The 12,889-nt window shown below is 49.5% G+C and overlaps 3 protein-coding genes across 3 annotated transcripts; all 3 read right to left on the minus strand.

Annotated features, from left to right (window-relative positions):
• Window positions 1-2,279: 2,279 nt before the first annotated feature.
• Window positions 2,280-3,360, minus strand: Nkg7 (natural killer cell granule protein 7). The gene is made up of 4 exons (XM_050121273.1): window positions 3,041-3,360; window positions 2,818-2,964; window positions 2,595-2,729; window positions 2,280-2,486 (listed from the first exon to the last, which is right to left on the minus strand). Exons 1-4 carry the CDS (start codon window positions 3,195-3,197, stop codon window positions 2,428-2,430), a joined length of 498 nt encoding a protein of 165 aa, XP_049977230.1. The 5' UTR covers window positions 3,198-3,360; the 3' UTR covers window positions 2,280-2,427.
• Window positions 3,361-4,419: 1,059 nt separating this feature from the next.
• Lim2 (lens intrinsic membrane protein 2) lies at window positions 4,420-10,072 on the minus strand. The gene is made up of 4 exons (XM_050121274.1): window positions 9,898-10,072; window positions 6,996-7,145; window positions 4,995-5,129; window positions 4,420-4,799 (listed from the first exon to the last, which is right to left on the minus strand). The coding sequence occupies exons 1-4, from the start codon at window positions 10,070-10,072 to the stop codon at window positions 4,738-4,740; spliced, it is 522 nt and encodes a 173-aa protein (XP_049977231.1). The 3' UTR covers window positions 4,420-4,737.
• A 1,546-nt stretch (window positions 10,073-11,618) lies between these two features.
• CUNH19orf84 (chromosome unknown C19orf84 homolog) lies at window positions 11,619-12,623 on the minus strand. The gene is made up of 2 exons (XM_050121272.1): window positions 12,589-12,623; window positions 11,619-12,150 (listed from the first exon to the last, which is right to left on the minus strand). Exons 1-2 carry the CDS (start codon window positions 12,621-12,623, stop codon window positions 11,619-11,621), a joined length of 567 nt encoding a protein of 188 aa, XP_049977229.1.
• Window positions 12,624-12,889: the final 266 nt, after the last annotated feature.

Below are 12,889 nucleotides of genomic sequence, written 5' to 3' on the forward strand. Positions count from 1 at the left end.
TATGCATGTGTCTGTGTGTGGTTCTGTGTCTGTGTGTTGTTCTGTGTATGCATGTGTCTGTGTGTGGTTGTGTGTATGCATGTGTCTGTGTGTGGTTGTGTGTATGCATGTGTCTGTGTGTGGTTCTGTGTCTGTGTGTTGTTCTGTGTATGCATGTGTCTGTGTGTGGTTGTGTGTATGCATGTGTCTGTGTGTGGTTCTGTGTCTGTGTGTGGTTCTGTGTATGCACGTGTCTGTGTGTGGTTTTGTGCGTATGAGTGCAGATGCCCAGTGGAGGCAGAGGCACTGAATCCCTTGGAACTGAAGTTCCTTGGCTTTGAGCCACCATGCTGTGGGTGTTGGGAACTGAACTCAACTTCTGAGCCTACTTTCCAAGGCTCTCTTAACAGAGCTCAGAAAGCAGGCCTGGGAACAGGCTTGGTTGCTCCTGCCTGTAATCCTAGAAGGAAGCTGGAGGATTACTTTCAGTTTTGAGGCTAGCTTGATCTACATATGAGTTTCAGACCAGCTAAGCTCCCGTCTCAAAAAAGAAAAGGAAGAAGTGAGGAAGAAAGGAAGGATAAAAAGAAGGAAGGAGCTCCAAAGCTACAGCTATTGCTTGGCTGATGTTGTTATAAAGCTGCTCTTCCTTTAACTATCATGATACCCCATAAGCTCTCCTGGCCCCCAGTTTTCAGTCTGTGCCCTCTCTGACCCTCTCCTCTACTCCTCTGGTAATGCTGATCTCCTCTGGGTGCCATCATAACCCTCTCTCTAGGAGAGCCCTCCTCTCCTTAAGGATAGTGACCCTGAAGATCTGAGAGAGCAACCAAAATGTCACCTCCAGCCCTAGGTTCCTCATCTGATCCCCAGAGAGCCTCACCTGCTCCCAGCATTCCTCTGTGGCCACTCAACCACATTGCCAGGAAGATCACTGGCATGGACTCAAACTTGTTGCAACTCTGCTGTCTCTCATTTTGTCAGGCCAGCTCCCCTTGCTTCCATTATGCCTTTGACCCCAAGCTCTGTCCCTTCCTACCAGCTTTCCAACCTTCCAGTCTCACTCCCCAGTCACTCTCTCTCACACACTTGGGACAGCTTCTCCACTGTTCACAGTTATTGCACAATTGGCCACCATTCTCAGGAGAAAACTAGCTTTGGCAATAGAGGCCCTGGCTCCCTTCTGCCTCTCTGTCATAATTTCCCACTGCCACCACATTCTACAGTCTAGACACAAATCACCCCCTTTCATATCCTTTCCATGTCTCCATCTTTGGGCACCTCTGCCTGGATCGCATAATTCCTGTGCTCATGAATATTTGTAATCCTAATTCTTCAGAGTCTGTAGCAGGAGAATTGCTGTGAATTCAAGGACTGCCTGGACAGTTAGTAAGACATTGTCTCCAAAGGTACAAGGGAGTTGGCCATGTAGCTTGGTGGTCGAAGGCTTGCCTTAGCTTGAAGGATGCTCTGTGGCCCATCTTCTATGTTAAACCTAAAGAATAGTTGCTAAATATCATCTCTGGTTTAAAAAAAATAAAAGATATGCCTGGGTTTAGTTTTCATCCCACATCCTCAGGCTGTGGCTGTTGTCTGGCCCACGTCAAAAGCTAGTGGTTACAGCCTTTTGTGATGCATATCAGTGGTCTAGAAGTGGCCTCACAGAGAGAAAAGGAAATACCTGGTAAAAATGGGGGCCACTTGGGGAAGAAAAGAGAAAGAGAAAATGGGAGAAAGAGCCGGGCGATGGTGGCGCACGCCTTTAATCCCAGCACTTGGGAGGCAGAGGCAGGCGGATCTCTGTGAGTTCGAGACCAGCCTGGTCTACAGAGCTAGTTCCAGGACAGGCTCCAAAGCCACAGCGAACCCCTGTCTCAAAAAAGAAAAAAAAAAAAAAAAGAAAATGGGAGAAAGAAAAACAATTGAAGACGGGAAAGAAACACAGGAAAATTATGTCCACACAGGGCAGAATCCACTTCTGGTGTGCAGCTGATGGCTCTCCCTCTCCTGAGGGCTCTTCTCTTACCCACCCTAAGCATGGTTGACTTAGGTGCTGGGGAAAGAACTCGGACCTCATTCATGCTCAGCAAATCTCTTCCACTGAGCCACAATCCCTGCCCACGTTTTAGTTTTTGCCTTGAGGCAGGATCTCCGGAAGTCACCCAGGCCAGCCTTGAACTCTCTGTATAGCCCAAACAGGCTTGGAAGTTGTGACACCCTTGCTCCAGCCTCCACAGCAACTGGGAGATAGGCCTGGCTTGGCTTATTTCTTGACTGAATTGATCTTGGAACAATTAGATCTCCGTATGTTTTTATTGAATGTGTGAAGAAAGCAATGAAGGGCAAGACAAGGTGGGAGGGACAGAGCCAGAGTCCTGCATTTTCTCTGTGGCTCCTGTGAGGACCAGGCTCCAGGCATCCTGCTGACCCTGCTGGCTTGCCTTCTGTTCATAAGGTTTCGTACCCAGCCCGGGGGGTTTTGCAGTGAGCACCCAGGCTCAGGCAGCCTGGTATGGAGACAGAGATGGGAGGAGAGATTGAGTATTTGAGTGCCCTGCACTGCCTCTCCCCACACCCCAGCAGGGTCCTCCCGGGGAGATGGGCTACATAGTCACCTGCACAGAGGAACAGGATAGAGGAGGCCCAGCCCAGGTAAAAGGACCATGAGAAGAATGTCTGGACCTGCGGAAATGGAGTCTGGCTCCATCTATTACTGGTGTACACCGCCATGGCCACTATTATGGAGAGAGCTGAAAACAAGAACAAGAGAGAGCTGGCTTGGCCACTGCAGGACTCACCAGCCCTGGTGTCCCAGTGCAGCCCAGATTCCATTCATACCTGCAGCAAAAGCCATGACAGTTGACACCAGAGGGCCACGGCCTGGGAGGGATAGGGCTGGACTGTAAGACAAAATCAGGAAGCCCACGGACACCAGGCTCCACAGGGCAGCCAGGATACAGAAGCTCTGTGTCACATGGATATAACCTAATGCAGGATGAGACTTGTGGGTGTCTGTTCCCCACTGGCCATTCCCACCACCAGGGAGCCCACGGCACTTTACCTGCTACCTGGATCTCATGTGTCCTCGGCCAGAGGCCGCTGTGGGAAGAGGAGCTGGGGCCTGTGGCCACTATCCAGAAGTCAGTGCTCAGAGCAATCAGAGAAGAAGCCAGGCCCAGGAGGCCAGCAAGCAGAGCCAGGGACCGGCAGGGCTCCATGGACACAGCTCTGGCTTTCTACTTCTTACGGGGTAAAGACACAGATAACCCAGACTGTTGGGTCTCAGAGGAAGGAGAAGGTCATGCACCCAGACTCCCAGGTCCTCCGAGCTGAAGAAGCAGCCAGCAGTCAGACACTTTGGCTGTAGCTTCAGGCCTGGCATCTGACTCTTCTCACACCCTCCCTTCCTGCGCGGTTTCCCCTCCCCTCTTCTCCTGCCTGGTGAGGGTGGGCCTGTTGATGTCTTCACTCACTGGCTGCTCTGGGGGTGTCCACCTTCCGTGGTCTAGGTAGTGGTTTAGACTGTTGTCACGGGTTCTGTGTCTCCACAGTTGGAGACAACAGAGAGGGCTTCCTGGAAGACCTTAGGGAGGGCTTTGGGGGCCCAGAGGTGGGAAGTAGACTAGTCATACTAGGGTGTGAATTAACTCAAAGGGGAGATGTGGCTGAGGGGGCAGTTATTTCACATTTTCCTGTGGTTTTTACACTCTGCTTCTAGACTCTAGCACTAGAGTTTCCAATAGTAGAAGAATAGTGGAGTCAAAATACCAGTTCCAAGGGAGGGAGGACTTGGTGGGAAGAGAGATTCCAAGGTCCTAGTTAAAGCCTCTGCCCAGGGCAGACAGGATTCCATACAACTTAAGGACAGGAAGGCCTTCCCACATCCTCATCTCACAATATAGTGAGAATTCACCCTACTTGGCTGGGCCCTCCAGCATGGGTGTCTTAACACCAAGATGAGGCTGTCTGGGGAGTAGCAATTCAGGGCTATTCTGCCTCTGTCTTCCAGTGGTCAACACCTTCTCTCCAGGGAAACAGAATGTGTCTGTCATCCCTTACTGTCTTCCCAGCACTCAAGAGATCTGAGGCAGGAGGATCACATGTTTAAGGCCAGCCTTGGCTACTTGAGACTCTGTCCTTCCAAAAACATAAACTAAAATGGAGAGGGAGCAGAACCTCCCCTTCCTTCCCTGGATGAACGTAGTGGAGAGGACGTCCAGGGAAGGAAGCAGAGGGAAGGCGCTGCCTGGAGCGGGTGGGGAGCAGGGAAGCTTTATTTCCTGAGATCAGTTTGTTCATCCTGTTATCCCACACATCCATTTCTAGACATTAAACCATGGCCGTCTCCAGGGTAGGGACCCATTTATCTTGTTCCCATCCCTGCAGAACTGAGGAAGAGAGGACACCATGTCAGAATACCCCTGTCCCCCAACCACCACCCTAGCCCATTTCTCCAAACCAGCACTGTGAGGACTCACACTTTGATAGTTCCACATCAGCTTTATTAGATCACAAAATGCCTCTCTAAAAGAGTTTCCATTTCTCTACCACCCTTCAGGCCAGGTAGGGGTTCATGTCTTCTCAACTCCTTCCCACCTGACCCACACAGGACAGAGGGATCAGGGACTCCCCTATCTAGAATCCAGGACTGAGCCCCCTCATTCCCTCAGGAGCCCAGACTTCCTCCAGCTCCTAGGTCCTCCCCTTCCTCTTCAGTGCCTTCATCGCAACTTCTATCTGCAAGGTTTGTCCTGGGTCTCAGCGTGAGGTGGACAGACGCCGGCACTCGTGCATCCGGTAGGCACACATGTAGAAAATGCCTGTGTGGACAGAATCCGTTGATACCCAAACCCTTTGGGCCTGCCTTTCCGTTTCAAGAGACTCTTCATTCATTTCCTCCCTCCCTGGGACCCAGAGTCTGCCATCAGATGTGTGTAGGGTGTCTTGTCACCTCACCCTCTGAGGTCGCTTGCCTTGCCCCAGACTTCCACCTTCCCATCATTCTGCCTCAGTACCTGCAAAGAAGGTCATGAGCAGGGCCACCCAGCCCAGGATGTAAGACCATGAAAAGCGCCAGTCCCCAAAGCGGCGGCCGAGGAAGCTGACAGTGACTCCAGTGTAAATGGCCAAGGCCAACAGGACGAAAAGAGCTGGGGAGAGAGCATGGGGTGGCGTGAAGTTGGATAAGAGAATAGGAGATAAGGAAGAGGAGAGGTTGATGATGGTACCAACAGTGGAAGGTGATATGGGGGATTGGATCCGGTGAGGACAGGGCAGGGAAGCACAATAAAGCGTTGGACAGTTCCTTGTCTCTGTGTTCTGGGAGGGGAAACAAACCCTTGCAGTGTCCTGAGTTACGAGTGTCTTAATTACTCTAATGACCTCCTTGGATCACACTAGAGTTTCTGTGAACTAACAAGTGGCTGGGGTGCCTGTCACAAATACCTGCCAGGGATTGGAGCTGTGGAGGTTTGAATAAGAATGCCTCCCAGAGGCTCCTGTTTTTAAACTTTTAGTTACCACGAAGTGGCATTAGTTGAAAGGATTAGAAGGATTGGAAGGTGTGGCCTTGTTGGAGGAAATGTATCACTGGGGGTGGCCTTTGAGGCTTCAGAAGTCCATGCCGAGCCCACACTATCTCTCTCTCTCTCTCTTGACCTGTGGATCAGTATGTAGCTCTCAGGTACTCTCCAGCACTGTGAATTCTCCCTTCTATGAAGATAATACACAAAATCTCTGGAACTGTAAGCAAGCCCCAGTTAAGTGTTTCCATTTGTTATAGCTGCTGTGGTCTTGGTGTCACTTCACTGCGGTGACTAAAACAGAAGGGTATGAGGATCCTGAGCCTGAGAGTGCTGCCTCTGGGACAGCGGAAGCTGGAGGCTAAACCAAGTCCATCTGTGGTGGCTGGTCTTCAGTGTCTGCTCTGCTGGGTCTAGAACCCCTAGGACACACATACACTCACACACACGTGCATTGTGTGAGTGTGTGTGTGTTTCCAGAGAAGAGGTTATTTACTTATTATTTGATTTATGTGTGTGTGCTATGGCACTTGAGAGAAGGTCAGAGGACACTCTGTAGGAGTCTGTTCTCTTTCCAGTGTGTAGGTTCTGGGGACATAAACACCAGGCTTAAAAGCAAGTTTCTTTAGCTACTGAGTCATCTCACCAGCCCCTCCCAAGCATTTTAATTAAGTAGAATATACACCCTAAATGTGGACAACAGTATCTCATTGTTTTATTCTGTCTAGGATAAAAAAGAGACAGAATAAAAAATAAGAAAGTGAGTCTAGCACTGGCTGTTATCTCTCTGTTTCCTGATTGTGGGTGCAATATGACCAGCTGCCCCATGCTTCTGCCATCGTGACTTCTGTGTTGTGATGGTCTGTGCCCTCCAACTGTGAGCTAAATAGACCTTCCTACCTTTCTGAAGTTGTTTCTGGTTAAATATTTGGTCATAGCATTGAGAAATGACACTAATGCACCTGTGTGATGAAATTCTGGCAGGATTCACTATATATGTCTCTTCATCAGCTGGTCCTGGGCTGAATGTGTATCAAGACTATCACTGTAAGTGTGAATATTTTTTAAGTTCTATGAGGTGGTTAGTATTAGAATCCCTGCCTAGAATCCTCCAGTGAAGGGCTAAGCCGTGGTTCAGTGGTGGAGTGGCCATGCCTATCATGCCCCAGTGGGGGGCTGGGTATGGCTCAGTGGTAGAACCTCTGCCTAGAATTCTCCAGTGAGAGGCTAAGAGTGGTAGAATGTCTTTCTAGTGTATGTAAGTTCCAGAGATTTAATTCTCATTACTAGGACAAAAGAAAGGAAAGAAGGGAGGGGAGGAGGTGACTGTCTCTAATTACAAAGTGGAGTTAAAAGCAAAGGAGAAAGGGAAGTCGGTGGAGTTGGGTCTAGGGGTGAGAGAGGGGATGGAGTGGGGGTGATGGGAAGTGGATGTTGGCATGGGGTTGAGGAGCTGGGAAATTTGGGTGGGGAAGGAAGGATAGGCTCACTCACTGGAGGCAAAAAACATGATGCCAGCGGAGAAGGGCCTGGAGAAGCGGGTGAAGGCAGACTGCTGTGCGAAGGCTAGGACGCCCATGATGATGCCTGAGGTGGCACACAGGGCAGACAGGATCATGAAAGCCCGGGTGGCATTCCAGTATGCTGTGGAGACATCACAGTTATTCGAGGCCCCTGTTTCCTTCATGGTCTGACTTGGCTCTTCCCTCCGTTGACCTAGCAGACTCATTCTCCAACGCCCCAGCTCTCGCGGCCTCTTCTGGGGACTGATCACGGCCACTATCCTCACTCTCTGCTTTACATTCTGACTGTCTCTTCTGTTTCACCCCCTCCACCTTGACTTCTCCCTGAAGACAGGGACTGGCTTGGTTCTTGATGTGAGCATCCCAGCATGGGTGTGGCTTACACGTAGGCCTTGTGAAGTGTTTATAGGGTGAATGTTTCCCCATAAGCTCTTGACAATAATCTCTATCTCTCTGATCCTTTTCTTTTCATCCATTATACTTTGCTGCATCTGAAAAGTCCTGATCTTTTAACTGTATCTGTGGTGTCTGAAAAGACCAGGGCTGGGTCCTTCTCTCTCGGTTGCATACCCAGCCCCTGACACCTGTCTGGCACATGATAGATGTAACAAGTTTTGAGACTGGGTCTCTTATAGCCCAATCTTCTTGTCCTTGAAGTTAATGTAGCCAAGATTGACCTTGAATTCCTGACTCTGCTGACTCTACATTCCAAGTGCTGGAATTACACTTGAGATGCCACACTTTCCTCTGTCCTGATGTGGTTCCGCTTGGGTCTCCTGAGTTCTAGAACTGCAGGTGTGCACCACTAACTGAACAGCCCCCGAGCATTCCTGGGAGATGGAAGGAGGCTGACCTATGAAAAGTTCTTGGGCTAGGTTTAGCTTATTTTTGTTGTTTTCAGGATAGCACTCAATAATTATTAATTAAAATACTGTAGAAAATCTTGTGGAGGCTTGATATTTTTTGATATATTAGCTTATCATATACTGTATTGTATAATACACTAAACAAAACATTAAATATGACTAAATTCCCATGCTATATAGAGTATATTATGTAGACTACAGCATATTATTCATTAGTATTATATATTCATACCTAATATATACTATGTAATATATTTCTCCATGTCACGCTCCTTCCATTGTGTGTGTGTGTGTGTGTGTGTGTGTGTGTGTGTGTGTGTTGAGTACATGCCTGGCTGTTTATGTGGAAACATGTATGTATGTGCATATTGAAACCCAAGACCAACCTTGAGTGTTGTTCCTCAGGAGCTGTCCACCTTGTTTTTTGAAATAAGGTTTCTCCCTGGCTCACCAAGTAGCTAAGCTGGCTGGCCAGGGAACCTCAGGGATCTGCATCTCTCTCTGGTGTTTCAGAGTTAGAACTGTTATTTGTTTGTTTGTTTGGGTGACAGGCAATCTTCTTACTTCAGCCTCCTGGTTCCAAAATTATAGATGCAAGCCACCATGTCTGGCCAGCTGGCCAGTCAGCCTGCTTGCTTGTCTGTTTGCCTGTCTGCTTACATACCTCTGGTCATTTGAATGAGAATAGATCCCATAGGCTTATGTATTTGAACGTTTGGTCCCCAGTTGGTGGAACTGTTTGGGAATTAGGAGATGAGGCCTTGTTGGGAGGAGGTATGTCATTGGGGGTGGACTCTTGAGGTTTCTAAAGTCCATGCCAGGCCTGGTCTGTCTGTCTGTCTGTCTGTCTGTCTGTCTCTCCCCCTCTCTCCCCCTCTCTTTGCCTCCTGTTTGTGGGTTAAGAGGTATCACTCAGCTGCAGCACCACCCCTGCCTGCCTGCCACCATGCTCCCCATCATGATGGTCATGGACTCTAACACAGTAAAACTGCAAGCCCCAATAAACTCTTTCTTCTATAAGCTTCCTTGGTCATGGTGTTTTGTCATGGCAATAGAAGAATAACTAAGAGACTTCCTACTTATCCATCTATCCATCTGTCATCTAGCTTGTCCTATCCTTCCTATCAGTCTATCCACCTATCTATTCTATCCATGAACTCTACATTATTTATACACTTATCCATCTTGCCCATCATATTTCTATCTTATCTATCCATGTATCCATCATATCTCTATCTTATTTATCCATACATCCATTCTATCATCCTATCTATCTTCCTATCTATCTATCTATCTATCTATCTATCTATCTATCTATCATCTATCTATTCTTTTTGTTTGTTCATTTTTTATCTATTTTTCATTCACCCATCTAACCATCATCTTTCTATTATATATATATCAGTCAATCAATATCAGTCAGTCAATCACCTATTCATGTATTCATGTATCCATCCATCCATCCATAAGTACCTGACCTGGTACACAGTAGATAGATAGCAAAAGGTCTTTCATCTGGCATGCAGTCCCATCAACAGTCTCCGTGGTCCCTGTCCTTAACACTGTTTATTGGCTCATAGCACTTGTTTATTTGTTTGTTGTATTTTGAGACAAGGTCAAACTATGTAGCCAAAAACTCACAATCCTCCTGTTGCCACATCCCAAATGCTGAGATTACAGGCACACGCTACCACACCCAGCTCATCACAGATATTTATAACATATTGTTCTGGCAACCCCAGCCTCTTTGCTGCATCTGATACCGTTTTGTGCAGGGAAAATGCCACCCCGTTAACCTAACTACAAAACCTTACACCCTGTCCCTGAACTAGAAAACAATCCATAGGCCCCAAGTCTGTTCCACCCCCTGTTGAGCATCGTAGTCCAGTGCCTCTGCCTCTCTGAGCCACCATGCTTTCTCTTAGAATGCCGAGATGATGGCCATAGGGCTGTGCTCTGGGCAAGGCTAGACCTCAGTACCACTCAAACCCTGGCCTCAAGGCTCACCAATGCTCTCTGTCTGTAGGAAGCACTTGCTGCCCAAGCAGTAACGCCACAGGCCCTGGTGTGCGAAGGACCCCGACAGCCGGTACTGCATCCAGTGGTCCGTTGCTGTGGCTACCACCAACAGGATGGTCCCCACCCAGGCACAGAAGAGGCCGCCACCCATGAAGCTGTACATGGCGATCTGTGGAGAGGGGAGAGCTGGTTTGTGAATGGGTATCCTGGACCCCCTGGGTTAGAGAAGAAGGCTGGAGAATGGGCTTAAGGGGCTAAAGGGGAAGAGTAGACTCCTGGGTCTGAGGGGGAAAGCAGGTGCCTGGACCCCTGGCTCCGAGGGAAGAGGGTGGAGAATCTGGATTCTTCATTCCTGACAGGAAGATGTCTAACAACTTCAATTCAAAGCTCTTGGAGAGAAGAGTCTGGGAGCCTAGAATTCTCAGGTAGGGGGCTGCAGGTCTCACGCTGGTGCCTACCTGAGTGGCGGAGACTGTTCTGAGCCTTCCTTCTGCCGAAGCCCCTCTGTGGAGACTGAGCTGAGCCAGGTTGCTGGCATCTCTGCCTCATGGCTCCCCCAAATCCCTTAAGCCTCCCCACACAATGGCTGCATAGCCCAGCAGCTTCCAGCAGGCAGAAACACAGTGGCAGCAGAGACCTCTGGAATTTGCTGAAACAGGGGAGAGGGGGGCCCCATCAGCCTCTGTGTGTGATCCTACCCATCTCCCTAGTCCCCACTACGGGTAGCCTGAGCTTTGCAGGAAGCATGGTCCACACAAAAGAGACAGAGCAGCCATCCTTTTATTGTTCAACCTGGGCTTCCCAGCCTGGGGGACAGGGAACAGCAATGCCAGGGGTGGATAAAGGTGTCTGGACATGTCAGGCCAAGGGGTTCCTTGTGGTGTAGGATCAGGGGCTTGTCAGAGCTTGACTGGGACATGGCAGATGTCGGGACTGGGGCTGGTGCTTGGTGTGACATGAAGGTGAGTGTGAGGTGTGAGACGAGGGAAATGAAATGAGGACCAGGTAGAGGAGAATGAGGGCAGTCTCCTGGTCCACAGCAATCTCAGTACTCGGCCGACTGAGAGAGGAGGATTGGTGAGACAGGTTCTAAAACAAAGCAAAATGAGTTGGGAATGATGGGAGACCTTATGGCCGAGAACTTTCCCAGATACTTGGAAGCCTGAGACAGGAGGGTTGCAAGTTCAAGGCCAGCTTGGACACTTGGCGAGACCCTATCTCAAGATAAAAATAAAGGATGGTTGCAGTTTAGTTCCGTGTTTGGCTGGCATTCAGGAGACTAGTACTGAAAAAAAAAAAAAAAAAAACCCAGCAAATAAACAAATTAGGAATGAACGTGGATTAGAACTGAAGGCCAAGAGAAGAGTGTGGAGGATGGGGTTGGCTTCGGAATGGAGAGAGAAAGGGACTGGGGTAATGATTTGGTCTGGAAATGGGGTTGGAGCAGCCTTGGGGGCATTGAGAATAAGCCGGGATAGTAGCTGGGCTTGGGATACTGTGAATGTGGGCAGGGGAGTTTTCTTATCTGGAATGTAAGTCGGGTTTAGGCTTTACAAGGTGATCTGTAGAAGACCTTCAGAGGCTGTAGTATGGGGGCTGGGAAGGCTGTAGAGATGATATTTCTTAGGAGTACCTCTGAAGGATTAAGAACTCTGTGAGCTCTTGGAAAGAACCCTTGGGTGGCCAAGTACCAGATGCTCTTTGGGGTCCTAGTAGTCTGTCTCCCAGTCTTCAGATAAAGGCGCTGGAGGTGGGGATGGTTCCAGGGCTCCAGCTTCCTTCTGCCCATCCTGGGATAGTGGTGTCACTGGTTGGGTCTTGGGGCCAGCCCCAGGGCCTCCTGCTATGCTCCTCTCAAACTCTTTGGCTCTCCCAGGACACCATCGGGACTGGCCCCGGCCCCTGCCCCTGCCCCTGGAAGGCCTGCGCTGAACCTCCCAGCCCCCAGAGACCTGGTCCCATTTCCTGGGAGGCCTCCTGGCTGTGTCTGGTGAGTTGTGGTATGGCTGCGCAGAGCAGGAGCAAGGGGGTAGGGACTGTTGGAACTTGTAGGTCCCCAGCAGAGCAGTGTGTAGAAGGTAAGACAGAGTGTCCAAGCGGATGGGGACAGTCACAGAGGCCAGTTGCTCAGGGAGTCCCAGGTGAGCTGGGTCTAGGGTGCTAAGAAGCGAGGGTGGTAGGGCTGGGGTAGCTGATGCAGGCTGTGTCTCAGTTCCCGCTAACGGCAGAGAAAGGTTGCCCCTAGGGAGATAATAAGGCCGGTCAGTCCATCATCAGCTGTCTGGTACTGCTGCACCGCTGCCGGGGACCCTGCTCCTATGAGTTCCTCCACCCGCTTATTCCCTTTCCTTTTAAATTCCAGCACCCAGCACCCCAGTTCCAATTCCCAGCTGCTAAGTGTCTAAGGCTTAACTTTGTAGTTAATTATTTTACTTATTTAAGACAAGGTCTCATGTGGCCAGGTTAGTCTCATACTCTGTAGCCGAACTTCTTCTGTTCCTTTCCCCTCCATATTCAAAGTATCTTTTTCAGCAGTCAGCCACCAAAGTCGTCCAGAGAGTTCCTAGTCTGTCTATTTGGTTTTTAGATGGTATTATCAGTTCAAGGCACTCCTGGCTCTAATATACTCTGCTCCCCTTCTTCCTGAGGCTCTTCCCCGAAAGGTTTTATCTCACTCACCCACTGCACGAAGCCTCATCTTTTAGCTCTTCCATCTTCTCAACCGCGTCTGAAGTCTTTTCTAGATCTTTCTGGGGCTTAACAGGAAAGGGAGGGGCAAAAGAAGAAACCAGTCAAGGCCTAGAAAAGTGTGGCGCTCTGGGGCGGGGCTAGCAGGATGCAAGGAGCTGCCATTGGGCAGCCCAGAATATCCTCCCCCCTAGACAGAAGCCAGCTGTAACTCCTTTAGATCCAGGGAACCAGGCCAGTACCCAGCTCTCCAACCCCAACTCTCGTGGTTTGAACATAGCTATGGTTCTAG

The sequence above is a fragment of the Alexandromys fortis genome, unplaced genomic scaffold, assembly GCF_014885135.2.
Source record: "Alexandromys fortis isolate MF-2015 unplaced genomic scaffold, M_Fortis_MF-2015_v1.1 scaffold_161, whole genome shotgun sequence".
In the NCBI taxonomy this organism is placed as follows: domain Eukaryota; kingdom Metazoa; phylum Chordata; class Mammalia; order Rodentia; family Cricetidae; genus Alexandromys; species Alexandromys fortis.

Bases quoted from the DNA above. Each gene is read 5' to 3' on its own strand.
- Nkg7 (XM_050121273.1), bottom strand. From the start codon at position 3,197: ATGGAGCCCTGCCGGTCCCTGGCTCTGCTTGCTGGCCTCCTGGGCCTG. The intron at 2,965-3,040 runs GTAAAGTGCCGT...ATCCTGCATTAG, and splicing joins ACATGAGATCCAGGTAGCAG to GTTATATCCATGTGACACAG. The intron at 2,487-2,594 runs GTGACTATGTAG...TCTCCATACCAG, and splicing joins TATCCTGTTCCTCTGTGCAG to GCTGCCTGAGCCTGGGTGCT.
- Lim2 (XM_050121274.1), bottom strand. From the start codon at position 10,072: ATGTACAGCTTCATGGGTGGCGGCCTCTTCTGTGCCTGGGTGGGGACC. The intron at 7,146-9,897 runs GTGAGCCTTGAG...ATGTCTCCACAG, and splicing joins CCTACAGACAGAGAGCATTG to CATACTGGAATGCCACCCGG. The intron at 5,130-6,995 runs GTGAGTGAGCCT...CTCTCTCCCCAG, and splicing joins CATCATGTTTTTTGCCTCCA to CTCTTTTCGTCCTGTTGGCC.
- CUNH19orf84 (XM_050121272.1), bottom strand. From the start codon at position 12,623: ATGGAAGAGCTAAAAGATGAGGCTTCGTGCAGTGG. The intron at 12,151-12,588 runs GTGAGTGAGATA...TTATCTCCCTAG, and splicing joins GATGAGGCTTCGTGCAGTGG to GGGCAACCTTTCTCTGCCGT.